At 47.3% G+C, this 15834-nt stretch overlaps 1 protein-coding gene across 1 annotated transcript in view; it reads left to right on the top strand.

Moving 5' to 3' along the window:
• Positions 1 to 15834, top strand: part of XPNPEP3 (X-prolyl aminopeptidase 3) — a 231135-nt gene that overhangs the window by 110285 nt on the left and 105016 nt on the right. Inside the window, exon 5 of the mRNA XM_030202992.1 lies at positions 3672 to 3874. Coding sequence (XP_030058852.1) covers positions 3672 to 3874 — 203 coding nt within the window. The remainder of the gene's footprint in view (positions 1 to 3671; positions 3875 to 15834) is intronic.

Genomic DNA, 15834 nt, shown 5'->3' on the forward strand with positions numbered 1-15834 from the left:
AATAGTAGAACAGGCAGATGACAGACATTAAAGCAGTGATTCTTGGATGATATCCTCCTTTGTGTAGGGCTAAATGAACTTTTAAGTCTACGGCACGTAATATGCAGTGACTGCATGTAGGGACTTGAGTTTGGGCAGGGTAGGTTGAATGTGCTTTTGAGTGCTGCTGGGTCATATGTTCTCTGTATACATATTACATCTTCTCTCTGTCCATTTCACAGCCCCAATCCTATCCTGCTCTGAGTATGTGCTGATGATGTTCCTCAGCTTATCTGCCAATCAAACGTATGTGTACTATTTTGTTTCATGGGTACAGTTTCAGTTTCATGTTGTAGCAGTTCCTGAGCCTTTCCTGACCCAGGCCCTGTTCTTTTTGACATGGTCCCTCCTCCAGCCACACACAGGAAACAATTTATGTTCACATAACAGGGAACAGCATGGCCAGGAGGAGGGAAGCAGCAGCTCCATAATTCGGGAGTCTCATTGTGGCAGACATTTTGTGAGTGTCCCCACACCTTTGACAGTTCATATGTCACCTAGATGCACATATGCACATGAGAATACTGGACACAATAACCACATTTGAGTGCTGTTCTGTAAAGGGTAACCCCCCCCCCCCCCCCCCCCCCCCACACACACACACACACACACACCTGTGTTCCCTTTATAGAATACATGTATACATTTTGGCACCAGAAAGGTAACTGAACAGAAAAATCCCACAGGAAAACAGCAAAAAATCAAAAAGTGGGAGAGTCAAAGCATCAATTAATTGCAAAACTCAACAGGTTCTTAATTAACACAAATTTCCAAAATAAAAAATCTTTAAGAGACTTTCAAAACTGTTTGTAATCATTTACCTCAAAGACAAACAATTGCTTCTCCTCACAGCCAAAAATAGAAACGATGACGCAAATTGCCTCTTATACCTGATCTTTTTGCTACTAGGGTATTGCAGCGTTAAATCATTTTTTTGCTAAAATACTAACTAAACTCATCATATATTCAGGGATTTGACCATATAAAATCAGAAACACAATATTACATATCTTAAATATCGCCCTAGCCTCTATTGGTAGCCAATGTAACTTAGCCAGTAATGGCAAAGCATTCTCTCTGTTAAGTTTTAATTTAACTAATGAGGCTCATTCTGACACCCTGCTTAGCTGCCACCTTCTTGTCACATTTTTTTCTTTTATATGTCTAAAATAATTCGATACTGCTGACCATGTATTGTTGCTGAATAGGTTGAGTGATTTGGGATTAGCTAGAAATGTATTGGCGTGGTTTAAGGGTTTTCTTAGTAATAGGCAATATAGTGTCAGGAAGAAAGAGAAATTCTCAGTGGCTTAGAGTTCTGTATTTGGTGTTCCCCAGGGCTCTCCTCTGTCGCCAGCGTTGTTTAATATCTTTATGAATTCCCTAGGTAATATTCTCAATTCTTCACTATTTTATGTTGCCTGTTATGCAGCTCACATCTTTATTTTATTGCCCTTGCCACAAGATGTTGATGATAGTGATGTTCTAGTTTCTGAATGCATGTTTAAGACTCATAATTGGGCATCAGCGAATTTATTAAAACTTAATACAGCTAAGACCAAACTGTTCTATTCTTGACACATCCATAACTAGAATGCCGCAAAATCTGGTCCTTAAATCAGGGGAATTACTGTCTTTTCAAAACTCATCTAGAGAATTAGGCTTTATTTTGGATACACAACTTTCTATGAAATATCATGTGAACAACTTGTGTAGAGGGACGTTATCTAAACTACGAAAGCTTAGAGCTTTAAGATCTTCTTTTTATCCTATTCAGTTTAGATTATTAGTACAGGCTATAATTTTGCCACACTTAGACTAATGCAGTTCATTGTATTAATCAGGCTCTTTTGAAAATACTTCAATTGTTGCATTGCTGTGTCATGAGGCTAATTTTTGGTCATAACAAATATGATCATGTGACTCTGCTCTTTAGGGACCTTCATTGGTTACCTATTGCTTCAAGAGTGGACTTTAAGATACATAACAGACTTGATCAACTTACCAACTAGAAACACATCCAATTCAACACGAACATTTCTAAATCTGCACTACCCAAGCTGCAAAGGACTTAAATACAAATCAACTTACGCATCCAGTTTCTCCTACATAAGCGCGCAACTGTGGAATGCACTACCAAAAGCCTTGAAAAAGACATATGACCACCTAAACTTCCGGAAATCACTAAAAACTAACCCTGTTTAAAAAGGCATACCCTACCGATCCAGCGTAAATGCCTGATCTCTGCAACACAACAAAACTAAAGTACGTAATGGACATAACTCAACTCTTCCGTTTACGATTCCCTAATGTGGCTGTGCTACATGAACTTTATCTTACCACAACATCACTTTGTATTTGTTCACACCGGAGTCTGCAAACGCCCCTCCGGTACTATGTAAGCCACATTGAGCCTACAAAAAGGTGGGAAAATGTGGGATACAAATGTAACAAATAATAATAATAGCTTGCTTAGTTCACAAGATTTTTTATGGATGTTGCCCATTAGATCATATTAATTTAATTCAGAACATATCATCCAATTGGCCCACTCATAGTCAACATTCTTTAAATTTAGTTCTTCCTTCAGTGAATAAAATTTGCTATAAATGCTTGTTGGATAGCTCTTTTAGCTATTATGCTGTCAAACTATGGAACTCAATTCCTACTCAACTTCACGACATTTCAGATTATTATTTGTTTAGGAGATCTCTCAATACTTTTCTATTTCAGAAGTATTTTGACTCTTGACTTTTACCTGTGTTCCACCATTTATTGATACTGTTTGTGTCTTGATTTTTATTGTAACCTGCTATGATTCCTTGAGGGAAACTAACGGGATAGAAAAGCTGGGATAGAATAGAATGGCCAGATAGTTCTAATGCAGCTTCCTATTTAGCTGGATTTGTTCTTCATTAGACTATGATGCCATGAGTCTTCTCCAATGGTGTAAATTCTATGCAAGCAGCTCTTTCAGTGTAAGGAGAAGTCAAGGAAGAAGGGGATCTTCTTGCAGGCCATTTTGGATTTTCTGATGTGGATAACCTTCCCCCTTCGCCCCCCTGCCCCCTCCATTCTGGGTCCAGTTCTGAAATTGGATGTCTAATTTGAACTTAAGCTACTGGTCTTTATTGACACCCAAGATAGGTTTTTTTTTCTTTTTCCCTTTTTTTTTTTTTTTTTTAGCACATCCCAACCTAAAACCGGACATTAAAGGGGGCAGTCCTTGGCCACAAGCCACATATCTCACCAGGTTCCTGAGAGCATTATTTCTGTATCCAAAGTCCAGACTGCAGGTGTCATACTTAAGCAGTGGTAAAAATTATTTCTGCTTTAGGGGCTATATGAATGCTGCCTCCACAGTATCCCAGGGCCTAGCTGGCCCATGAAGCCTGCTCTGGACCTGGATCTTCAGCATAATTGCCATTGAGCTGGCCTAAAAATAGATCAAATATATAAATAAGAAGGAATGCAGTTGGGCATACATAGCTTTTAGTGCTAAGGCTAATGTAATGAAATTTTTAGGTACTATTAGAGGTTTTATGCATCGGTAGTTAAATACTAGTTGGTCTTAGATGGTTTTGCTGTTCCTTCTTCTGGATTTACTCTTTCATGCTCTTGTTTGTTTCAAGATGAGGCAGTAACCGTTTGGTATGACTCAGCAAAACCATCCCACTTGCAGCTGCACACTGACCTCCTTGCTCCTATCGTGGAAGTTAAATCATTGAGTGCAAACAAGGTGAGAGCAGCTCGACACCTTATCCAGCACCTGCGACTGATCAAGTCTCCTACAGAGCTGGAGCTGATGTTGACAGCAGGAAGGATTTCTTCTCAGGTACTATCACAATCTCCATCACAAGCCCCACACCCATCTAGGAATATGATGTTATGTAGGTCACTGAGAGCTGCCTCTCCTGCTGCTGCTCTTTGTTTGGTTCCTAGGGGCAATATTTCTTACTCATCATTTTCTGTTTCAGGTATAAAATCAAGTTCTGGTGCTGGACAGCACATGACATTAATAACTGCTAGCTATGGTAGACTCCCAACTTTGGAGTCTTATTTCTAAACTGTGGCAAAAAGTGGAGTTTTACGTGCATGCTAAGACCATTTTTACCACAACCGTAAAATAACTGCTTCTCTCTCTTTTTTTTTTTTGTATTATGGTTCAACATTTTTATTGATGACAATTCAAATGAAACACATTCTAAATATACAAATATTCAAATATGAGAATGTACTCAGTAAAGTCAAATTGCTACAGTCCGTCATCCCACTTTTAACATTTAATCCCCACCCCACCCCTTTACATATGTGCAACATTTATGTATAAATCTTTTTTATGAACAAGAAAAAACGTGAATACAAACTGGCATTTAACTTCCAGATAGAACTCAAAACTGATTTAATTAGTAACTTCAAGCCTTCCCTTATACAACAGAATAATTCCTTTATTCCCCCAAAACCCCCTCTCCCCCCCAAACCTATTACCTCTACATTACATTCCCAAGGGTAATGATGAATACTCAAATATTACAACCATACCATAATCTCTTTACCACCATAAAATGGGTCATGCCAAAAGATCATCTCGCACATTCCTCAATCTTCACTTCCCAAATTGTAAAGGCTTAAAATATAAACTAATGCACGCATCAACCTTTTCCTACATGAGTACGCAATTCTGGAACGCATTGCCACGTAACCTAAAAGTGACCTATGAACTGACTAACTTCCGAAAACTGCTGAAGACACATCTTTTCGACAAGACATACCACAATGACTAAAACATATGAAAAACCCACATATATTTAGTAAGCATTGTTAACATGCCCCTTATCATATCTTCATCATACTTTCCATTACCCAATATAATTCTATAACACTAATATTAACTCTCCTCTCATTTCCACTTTCTACTATATACTGTAAGCCACATTGAGCCTGCAAAGAGGTGGAATAATGTGGGATACAAATGCAATAAATAAATAAACTACCAAAGGATATATTAAAAAAAAAGGGGGGGGGAAGTTCAAAGTCTATTCAGTATAAAGCTACGGGCTTTGGATGATAGCAATTGTATATATAATTACCAAATTTTCAAAAAAGCTTTCCTTCTCTTTGGGGAGGATCCCACCACCCTTCGTTCTTGCAACAGCAGCTCGTCCTGTCGATTTCTCCAATGCCAGTAATCCGGCGGCTCTGTTTTTTTTTTGTATTAATAGTCTTATGCTAATATTGCCATTGGCATGCAGCCATTTAAAAAAAATTACCACGTGAGCACTTATTGCCACCCATTTTGTAGGCAGTAAGAGTTTACACAGTAATTCTGCAGTAATAATGCGCTGTTTAGCATTATTTACTCTCCTCCCAAAAATATATATTTTTTGCACCTAGATTAGCGTGTGCTAATTTGGCAGTTACCGCAGGATGCCAGAGCACATCCCACAGTATGTCATTTTAAGCTGCGGTAGGTAGCTAATGATCTGAAGAACTGATCGGTGGGGATGGGGAGATAGATTTTCAGCAGAATCCTCAACCTGGATTTCAGGTTAGTTTTGGTGTCAAATCCGAAACAAACTAGGTCAGACTCTAGCTGAAAGTATGCAACCATACAGGTAGGGCCTGTCAAAATCCTCCAATGCCTCCTTAAACCCTGGACCACTGCAGGTAAATGGGTTTTGCATTACAGTAGTTACCTGTTTAGCTATGTATCAAGTGTCAGTCCTCTTTATCTGAACTTTTTTTGCCTGTATTTGCTGGTAAGGAGACTACAGACTGAGGTCTTGACTATTATGGGTAAAGTCTAAGAACTGCTGCCTCCCTCCCCCCTCAGAAAATGGGTCATGCAATTGCCAAACCCCTCCCCCAGCAGCCCGGGCTGCCTGACCACCCTGTAGGCCCTCCTTGGGCCCACCTTAACAAACCCTGGTGATCTAGTGGCCTCTTTGGATACAGGATGGAAGCTGTGAAGATGAAGCTCCCACCTCAGGATCCCACGTCCCTCTTTCATTCAGGGTGAGCTGGTTCTCAGTATGCAGATTTTATGCAAATTATGCTACTACCCCTTTCTGCTCAGGGTGACCTGCTTCTCAAAGGCAAACACAGTCAGGTCTCACCAACAGGATATTCTCTTACAAATCTTTTATTCCCCCTTCCTGGGGCACACTTCTTCCAGCTTAAAACACTTTTACAAGCTTAAACAGTCCTTCCAGCTTAAACATTTTTTCCTAGTCAGTTCAATCTTCCAGCTTAAACACCTGGACACTCAGTCCTTCCTTGTAACATGGACACCCCAGTCCTTCCTTGTAACCCGGACACCCAGTCCGTCCTTATAACACACAGTTCTTATACCTGGCACTCTAGGGCCTTCTTACCCCAGCCAGCTTCCTTGTTTTGCACACAGTTCACCACCAGTCCAAAGGGCTCAGCCAGTACTTCACATGGGGACCTCCTGCTTCAGCTACCAGCTCTCTTCTTCCGCTGCTAACTCTCCTCCCCCCTCACCACTCAGGTGGGGTATTAAGTGTTTAATGGCCAAACAGGACCCAGCCCATAACCTGCTGCACCTGTTTCCACCTCCAGGACTCTCCCCGGTCCTAGTGACCTCCAGCTATACCTCCCCTTACTGGCTCCCTTCAGCGACTCACCCGCCCTTCTCCCTGGACATTTTAGGGGAACAGCGCCCTCTAGGTGCCTAACCAGGGTAGGACAGCCTCTTCCTTCTCACAAAGCCCACTCATTCATGCCAGCTGCTGCCACCACTGGATCAAAATGACTGCTGAGACTTCATGCAGCATCCTCACAAGACTATCACTGGAGGTCCCGGCAGACATTTTGAGATCTCAAAATGGCTGCCAGGACCTCCTGTGGAAGTCTCGGCAGACATTTTGATTCAGCAGTAGCAGATAGCATGATATTCTTTCTCTCATCAAGGATAGGAGTGATAAGTGAAATTCCATAACAGTCTGAGAGATTTATGTAAGGTTTTAGACAGATATTTTTTTAGAAGATGAAGAGTTTAATGTGAGAGAACATTAAACTCTTGTTAGAAAACAATTCAGTTGTTCTATGGTTATTCTGCCTTTAAAAAGTGACAAAGTGTTTTTTTAGGGGCATGTAAACAATGCTTGGTGGTCTCTGGACTCTCTAGATTAGATTTAATTAGTTGAACAAACAATTATACTTGAAACAAATAAAATTAAAGAGAGTCAAATAACTTTAATAAAAGAAAATGTATATTTACATAGGAAAATAGAAACTTTAGAAAATCTACAAAGGATGAAAACATTGAGATTTATAAATTTTCCTAAAGTTCCAGCAGTGGCTCCTTTAATAACATTTAAAAGATATCTTTCTGAAGAATTAAAAATTACTGAACAATTGTTTCCACCTGTAGCAAGGATTTATTATTTGGCTCCCAATGTTAAGAAACCAAGTGAGCACATAATACCATCTATGGAAACCCCATTTGAGGAGCTAAATTTGAATTTATCACAAACAATTGAAGATGAACTATGTGGAGTACAACCTGCTACATTAATTATAGACTTTGTTCTACAGCAGGATCGGGACTGGATCTTGAAAACTTTCTTTAAACATAGACATGAAGTCTTTCTGAATTGCAAAGTCAAAGTATTTCCTGATATTGCTAGACAAACTCAGAAAAGACGTCAGTCTTTTTTGAAACTTCGTGATCGTGTATTGTCACAGGGGGGAATTTTCTGGCTTAATTTTCCTTGTAAATGTGTTGTTAAATTTCAATCTATTAAATATGTTTTCTTTGAGAGTGATCAGTTAGCAAAATTCCTGGACTCCAGACAAGAACCAGCCGTAAACTCTCTGGTGCTTCCTCCATTAGTATCTACTCCGTGATAGGATAAGTGGGAATATGTTCTATTCATTTTTTCCTATGTTAACCAATTTTTGAATAGTGCCTTGCCTATAATTGTGGACTTTAGCAGTAATTATCATTTAATAGATTTTCTTTATAAAATATTTTCTTGTATGGTATGGTAATACTCCTTTTCTGTACAAGTGTTTCTTGTAAAATTCATTAAAATTACAACAACAAAAAAATGACCTAGAGATAGGAGTAACTAGTGAGGTAATTAAATTTGCTGACGACACAAAGTTACTCAAAGTCATTAAATCGCGGGAGGATTGTGAAAAATTACAAGAGGACCTTACGAGACTGGGAGACTGGGCGTCTAAATGGCAGATGACGTTTAATGTGAGCAAGTGCAAAGTGATGCATGTGGGAAAGAGGAACCCGAATTATAGCTACGTCATGCAAGGTTCCATGTTAGGAGTCACGTACCAAGAAAGGGATCTAGGTGTCGTTGTTGATGATACATTGAAACCTTCAGCTCAGTGTGCTGCTGCGGCTAAGAAAGCAAATAGAATGTTAGGTATTATTAGGAAAGGAATGGAAAACAAAAATGAGGATGTTATAATGCCTTTGTATCGCTCCATGGTGCGACCGCACCTCGAATACTGTGTTCAATTCTGGTTGCCGCATCTTAAAAAAGATGTAGTGGAATTAGAAAACGTGCAGAGAAGGGTGACGAAAATGATAAAGGGGGTGGGACGACTTCCCTATGAGGAAAGGCTAAAGTGGCTAGGGCTCTTCAGCTTGGAGAAAAGGCGGCTGAGGGGAGATATGATAGAGGTGTATAAAATAATGAGTGGAGTTGAACAGGTAGATGTGAAGCGTCTGTTCATGCTTTCCAAAAATACTAGGACTAGGGGACATGCGATGAAGCTACAATGTAGTAAATTTAAAACGAATCGGAGAAACTTTTTCTTCATTCAACGTGTAGTTAAACTCTGGAATTCGTTGCCAGAGAATGTGGTAAAGGCGGTTAGCTTAACGGATTTTTAAAAAGGTTTAGACGGCTTCCTAATGGAAAAGTCCATAGACTGTTATTAAATGAACTTGGGGAAAATCCACTATTTCTGGGATAAGCAGTATAAAATGTTTTGTACATTTTTGGGATCTTGCCAGGTATTTGTGACCTGGATTAGCCACTGTTGGAAACAGGATGCTAGCTTGTTGGACCTTTGGTCTTTCCCAGTATGGCAATACTTGTCCCGTTCCGGGCCCTTACCTGGCACTCCGCGGGCCGGAGCGGGAGGCTGGGGTGCCCGGGGAGCGCGGGTCGACGGGGAGGGGCGGCCACGGGGATCGCTGCGACTACGGGTTGCTCCGAGGCCGGCGACCCAGGAGAACCAGCGCCGGCCTCGGAGAAGAGGATCCGCCGGCCAAAATGGCGGCGCCGGCGGCGGCGTCCTCCTCGCTGCAGCAGGACCAGCGAGGAGGCTCCGCCCACACGCGCCGGATTGGCGCATCCCCCTAGGAACTCCGCCCATTGGACGGAGGGACCAATCCGGGTCCCGCTGCAGGCTGGGGCACAGAGGATTGGCCACAGCTGTTCTCCAGCCAGGACGAGCGGGGGATTTAAACGGAAGCATGGAAGGGAACCAATGCTTCCGCTTTCTTGTTTGAAGCCATCCTGCGAGGCTTTCCCAGCCTGTGTTTGTTCCTCGTGACTGCTAGCCGTCCAGCCAGCGAATTCCAAGCCTGTGTTTGTTCCTCGTGACTGCTAGCCGTCCTGCTAGCGAATTCCAAGTCTGTGTTTGTTCCCCGTGACTGCTAGCCGTCCAGCTAGCGAATCCCAAGCCTGTGTTTGTTTCTCGTGACTGCTAGCCGGCCTGCTAGTGAATTCCAAGCCTGTGGTTGTTCCTCGTGACAGCTAGCCGTCCTGCTAGCCATTTCCAGGACTGTGTTTGTTTCTCATGCCAGCTAGCCGTCCTGCTAGCCATTTCCAAGACTGTGTTTGTTTCTCATGCCAGCTAGCCGTCCTGCTAGCCATTTCCAAGACTGTGTTTGTTTCTCATGCCAGCTAGCCGTCCTGCTAGCCATTTCCCAGACTGTGTTTGTTTCTCATGCCAGCTAGCCGTCCTGCTAGCCATTTCCTAGACGGAGTCTGCCCTTCAGAACAACTAGCCGTCTCGCTAGTACTTGCCACTTCAGCACACGTTCCAGTTGTCAGCTAGCCGCCCGTCTAAGCCACGTTACCAAGGACTCTGTATCCACATCCAGCCAGGCCAGCCGTCACCCCGTGGTTCCAGCAGTCCTGCTGGCCGCCCGCAGCTGAGGGCTCAACCCTCGGTGAACGGCGGTCGCCGCGGGTGAAGAGTCGGGGTGCTCGGTTATCTTCTGGGCCTAGTGGAGCTCGGGAGAACTCGAGAGCTCACCTACACCAGAGTGGCATCAGGGCCGCGACAGAAAGCGGAAGCCATGAGCTCGCCGACGCAACCTGATCTACGGGACCTGGCCAAGGTTCTCCAGCAGCAACAGGAACAGCTTAATGCCCTGTCTGGGGCCCTCCAGAATGTATGTTCTCAACTTTCCACGCTTCAGGTACAGAACCAGGCCGCTGCGGTCCAAGAGGCCGCAGCGGCTCCCCGTATGGGAGGGTTCCGTGTGGGACCTCGGTTCCCTGAGCCAGCACGATACGATGGGAACCCGGAGGGTTGTCGAGGGTTCCTCCATCAGTGTAATCTGGCCTTCCGGATGCAACCGGAGGCCTTTGCTTCAGATCAAAGTAAGGTAGGCTACGTTATGGGCCTTTGTGCGTGAAAGGCACGGGACTGGGTGGTCCCTCTGGACGAACAACATGATCCCATTTTGGGGGATTATAGCGAATTTCAGCGCCGGTTCCGGATGGTGTTTGACATTCCGGGAAGACCCTCCTCGGTGGCCTCGGAGCTGCTCCGGATTCATCAGGGAGAGGGTACAGTGGCCGACTATGCCATCCGGTTTCGTACCTTAGCCGCGGAGCTGCGGTGGGATCCGGAGTCCCTGATGGCCATTTTTAGGGAGGGATTACACGAACGAATCAAGGATGAATTAGCGGGACGAGAGATTCCCGGACCATTGGATGCCCTCATCTCACTCTGTATCCGGGTGGACACTCGATTCCAGGAGCGAGCCAGAGACCGGGTGGAGCGGCAGAAGTGGATACGAGGGGCCTCCAAGACGAGCAAAGGGCCGTCGTCTCGCCAGGCGAACCGGGACTCTACGGAGCCCGGGGAGGAGCCCATGGTAATGGGTCGGCAACGGTTGACCCCCGCCGAGAGACAGCAACGACAGTCTAATGGACTGTGCTTCTATTGTGGGCAGGCTGGGCATTTTCTCCGGACTTGTTCCCTCCGGCCGGGAAATGCGCTCCCCAAGGCACCCTGAGGGGAGGGTTCTTGGGGCACTCCGCTCCCCTACAGGACACCTTGCTCATCTTATCAGTGACCTTACGGTGGCAGGAGGCCACGGTTCAGACCCGAGCCCTAGTGGACTCGGGGTCTGGGGGCAACTTTATTGGGCTCGAACTGCTGCAGCAACTGGGCTGGCCCACGCTCCCCCGGAAACCAACGCTGCGGATAACCTCCATCCAGGGAACTACCCTTCCCCAGCCGGTCACTGAGATTATGCCTTTGTTGGGCCTGCAAGTGGGGGAGGGCCATCGGGAGGAGGCCGAATTCTTAGTACTATCCCGGACCATCCACCCGGTGGTTCTGGGATTGCCATGGCTACGATACCATAACCCGGTTATCGACTGGACCGGAGGAAAGATTCAAGCTTGGGGCAACTCCTGTCAAGAGACCTGTTGTAAGGGTCGGGCTGGCAGCTGTCCGGCTTTAAATACGTTGCCCGGGGAGGGACCCAGTGAACTGGGCTCCCTGCCTATGGATTATAGAGACTTTGCTGATGTGTTTAGTTCCAAGGAGGCGGAGGTATTACCGCCGCATAGGTCGTTTGACTGTGCTATTAACCTGAAGACTGATACGGTACCTCCACGGGGCCGCCCGTACAAACTGTCCCGAGGAGAAGTCAAGGCTATGCGAGATTATATCCATGAGAATCTACGGAAGGGGTTCATTCAGCCGTCTACATCCCCAGCCGGGGCGGGGTTTTTTTTTGTTACCAAGAAGGATGGAACTTTGAGACCTTGTATTGACTATCGGGGATTAAATGCCATCACCGTGAAGGACCGGTTCCCGTTACCACTCATTCCCGAGCTCTTGGACAGACTACAAGGAGCTCAGATTTTCACGAAGTTGGATTTGCGGGGAGCCTACAATCTAGTACGAATCCGGTCAGGGGATGAATGGAAGACGGCCTTCAATACCCATGAGGGGCATTTTGAATATCGGGTAATGCCATTCGGTCTCTGTAATGCCCCTGCGGTGTTTCAACGGCTTATCAATAGTGTGCTAGAAGACTTACTCAATTCCACGGTGATTGTATATCTGGACGACATCCTCATTTACTCCAAGGACCCCAGGGAGCATCCGGGCCATGTACGCGCGGTGCTGTACCGCCTACGTCAAGCCCATCTATTTGCGAAGCTGAGTAAGTGCGCCTTCCATCAGCGGTCTTTACCATTTTTGGGGCATATCCTGCTTCCAGGGGGGTTACAGATGGAACCAGACAAACTCCAAGCCATTCGAGAGTGGCCGCAACCGAGGGGTCTGAAGGCATTACAACGATTCCTGGGCTTCGCAAATTATTATCGCCAATTTATTCCCCAGTATTCCCGGTTGACCACCCCGTTGACGGAGCTCACCCATAAGGACGCAAGGGTCAGGGATTGGCCGCTAGAGGCGCAAGCGGCGTTCCAGCAGGTCAAAGAGGCCTTTGAGTCCGCGTCCATTCTGCTGACCCCCGACCCTGAGAAGCCCTTCACGGTAGAGGTGGACGCATCCGCTCTAGGGGCCGGGGCAGTCATTTCACAGATCAACCCCGAGGGCCGGCGTCAACCGTGCTCCTTCTTTTCACGTAAATTCTCTCCAGCCGAGCGGAATTATACGGTTGGGGATAGAGAACTCTTGGCCTTGAAACTCGCACTGCAAGAGTGGAGACACTTACTGGAAGGAGCGGAACACCGGTTCACGGTCATCACGGATCATAAGAATCTCCTATACCTCCAAGAGGCCCAGCGGCTGAATCCCCGACAGGCCCGGTGGTCATTATTCTTTTCTAGGTTTCATTTTCAGCTAGTGTTCCGGGCGGCCTCCCAGAACACCCCGGCAGATGCGCTCTCCCGGGCCTTTGAAGTACCAGAGGAGACTAAGGAGACTCATCCTATGTTAGACCCCGCGTGTCTCAGGGCGGCCACAGGGGAGGTTGCCCAAGTCCAGAGATTCGTGGCGGCCGCAGACCGGAAGAGGGTTCTGCACTGGGGGCACTCGTCTAGGTGGGCCGGGCACTTCGGGTACCAAAAGACACTCCGGTTCATCTCGAGACAATATCGATGGCCACAGATGAGAAGAGAGATCCTCCAGTTTGTTACCTCGTGCCCAGTATGTGCCCGAACCAAGCCAGTAGGAGGACCCCCTGTGGGAGACCTACAACCGTTGCCCATACCGACCAGTCCTTGGTCAGAGATATCCATGGACTTTATCACGGACTTACCTCGTTCCCAGGGACATACTGTGGTCTGGGTGGTGATAGACCGCTTCTCTAAAATGGCTCACTTTGTTCCCTTCACCGGTATTCCGACAGCAGCCTCGCTAGCTCAAGCGTTCATTCACCACATCTTTCGACTACATGGACTGCCCACTCGGGTTATCAGTGACCGAGGGCCCCAATTCACCTCTCGCTTCTGGAGAGGTTTATGCAAGGCCTTGGGGATGGAGAATCATTTTTCATCCGCGTACCATCCTTAAACCAATGGTATGGTTGAGAGGTTAAACCAAACCCTGAAAAACTTCTTAAGAGCCTTTGTCAACCAACGACAAGATAACTGGGTTTCTCTACTTCCATGGGCCGAGTTCGCCTATAACCAAAGTGACCATTCATCCTCAGGACAGTCCCCGTTCTTCCTGGTATATGGACGACATCCACGGCTTCCAGGGCCGTTCCCGACTACCGCCATGACCCCGGCTGGGGATCAAGTAGTAGCCGACCTACAAAAGGTCTGGAGGATGGCCAGGGAACAATTACAGAAGACCGCGACCAAGGACAAGCTTTTTGCTGACCGCCACCGGCGGCCCGCCCCCGTGCTCCAACCAGGACAAAGGGTCTGGTTAAGCACGAAACACCTGAGACTCCGAGGATCTTCCCGAAGACTGGGACAGCGATACGCGGGACCCTATGCAATCCAAGAACGAATTGGGCCAGTAACATATCGATTGCGGCTACCCGCCACCCTACGAGTGCATAACGCCTTCCATATCTCACTACTGAAGAGGTTTCGGGAATCCAGGTGGCACTCGCCTCCAGCCCAGGAGAAGGATCTCCAGGTGGCTCCAGACCCGGAGTACGAGGTAGGAGAGATTCTCGACTCCAAGTGGCGGCGGGGAAGACTGTATTATTTGCTATCCTGGAAATCGTTTGGCCCCGAGGATAATTCCTGGGAGCCCGTGGCTAATGTTCATGCTCCAGAACTGGTCAAAGCCTTCCACACCCAATATCCGTCCAAACCCGGGCCCCGGAGGAAGGGGTCTTCCGGGGAGGATACTGTCCCGTTCCGGGCCCTTACCTGGCACTCCGCGGGCCGGAGTGGGAGGCTGGGGCGCCCGGGGAGCGCGGGTCGACGGGGAGGGGCGGCCACGGGGATCGCTGCGACTACGGGTTGCTCCGAGGCCAGCGACCCAGGAGAACCAGCGCCGGCCTCGGAGAAGAGGATCCGCCGGCCAAAATGGCGGCGCCGGCGGCGGCGTCCTCCTCGCTGCAGCAGGACCAGCGAGGAGGCTCCGCCCACACGCGCCGGATTGGCGCATCCCCCTAGGAACTCCGCCCATTGGACGGAGGGACCAATCCGGGTCCCGCTGCAGGCTGGGGCACAGAGGATTGGCCACAGCTGTTCTCCAGCCAGGACGAGCGGGGGATTTAAACGGAAGCATGGAAGGGAACCAATGCTTCCGCTTTCTTGTTTGAAGCCATCCTGCGAGGCTTTCCCAGCCTGTGTTTGTTCCTCGTGACTGCTAGCCGTCCAGCTAGCGAATTCCAAGCCTGTGTTTGTTCCTCGTGACTGCTAGCCGTCCTGCTAGCGAATTCCAAGTCTGTGTTTGTTCCCCGTGACTGCTAGCCGTCCAGCTAGCGAATCCCAAGCCTGTGTTTGTTTCTCGTGACTGCTAGCCGGCCTGCTAGTGAATTCCAAGCCTGTGGTTGTTCCTCGTGACAGCTAGCCGTCCTGCTAGCCATTTCCAGGACTGTGTTTGTTTCTCATGCCAGCTAGCCGTCCTGCTAGCCATTTCCAAGACTGTGTTTGTTTCTCATGCCAGCTAGCCGTCCTGCTAGCCATTTCCAAGACTGTGTTTGTTTCTCATGCCAGCTAGCCGTCCTGCTAGCCATTTCCAAGACTGTGTTTGTTTCTCATGCCAGCTAGCCGTCCTGCTAGCCATTTCCCAGACTGTGTTTGTTTCTCATGCCAGCTAGCCGTCCTGCTAGCCATTTCCTAGACGGAGTCTGCCCTTCAGAACAACTAGCCGTCTCGCTAGTACTTGCCACTTCAGCACACGTTCCAGTTGTCAGCTAGCCGCCCGTCTAAGCCACGTTACCAAGGACTCTGTATCCACATCCAGCCAGGCCAGCCGTCACCCCGTGGTTCCAGCAGTCCTGCTGGCCGCCCGCAGCTGAGGGCTCAACCCTCGGTGAACGGCGGTCGCCGCGGGTGAAGAGTCGGGGTGCTCGGTTATCTTCTGGGCCTAGTGGAGCTCGGGAGAACTCGAGAGCTCACCTACACCAGAGTGGCATCAGGGCCGCGACAATACTTATGTACTTATGGTAGG

Source organism: Microcaecilia unicolor, chromosome 1, assembly GCF_901765095.1.
Source record: "Microcaecilia unicolor chromosome 1, aMicUni1.1, whole genome shotgun sequence".
Taxonomy (NCBI): domain Eukaryota; kingdom Metazoa; phylum Chordata; class Amphibia; order Gymnophiona; family Siphonopidae; genus Microcaecilia; species Microcaecilia unicolor.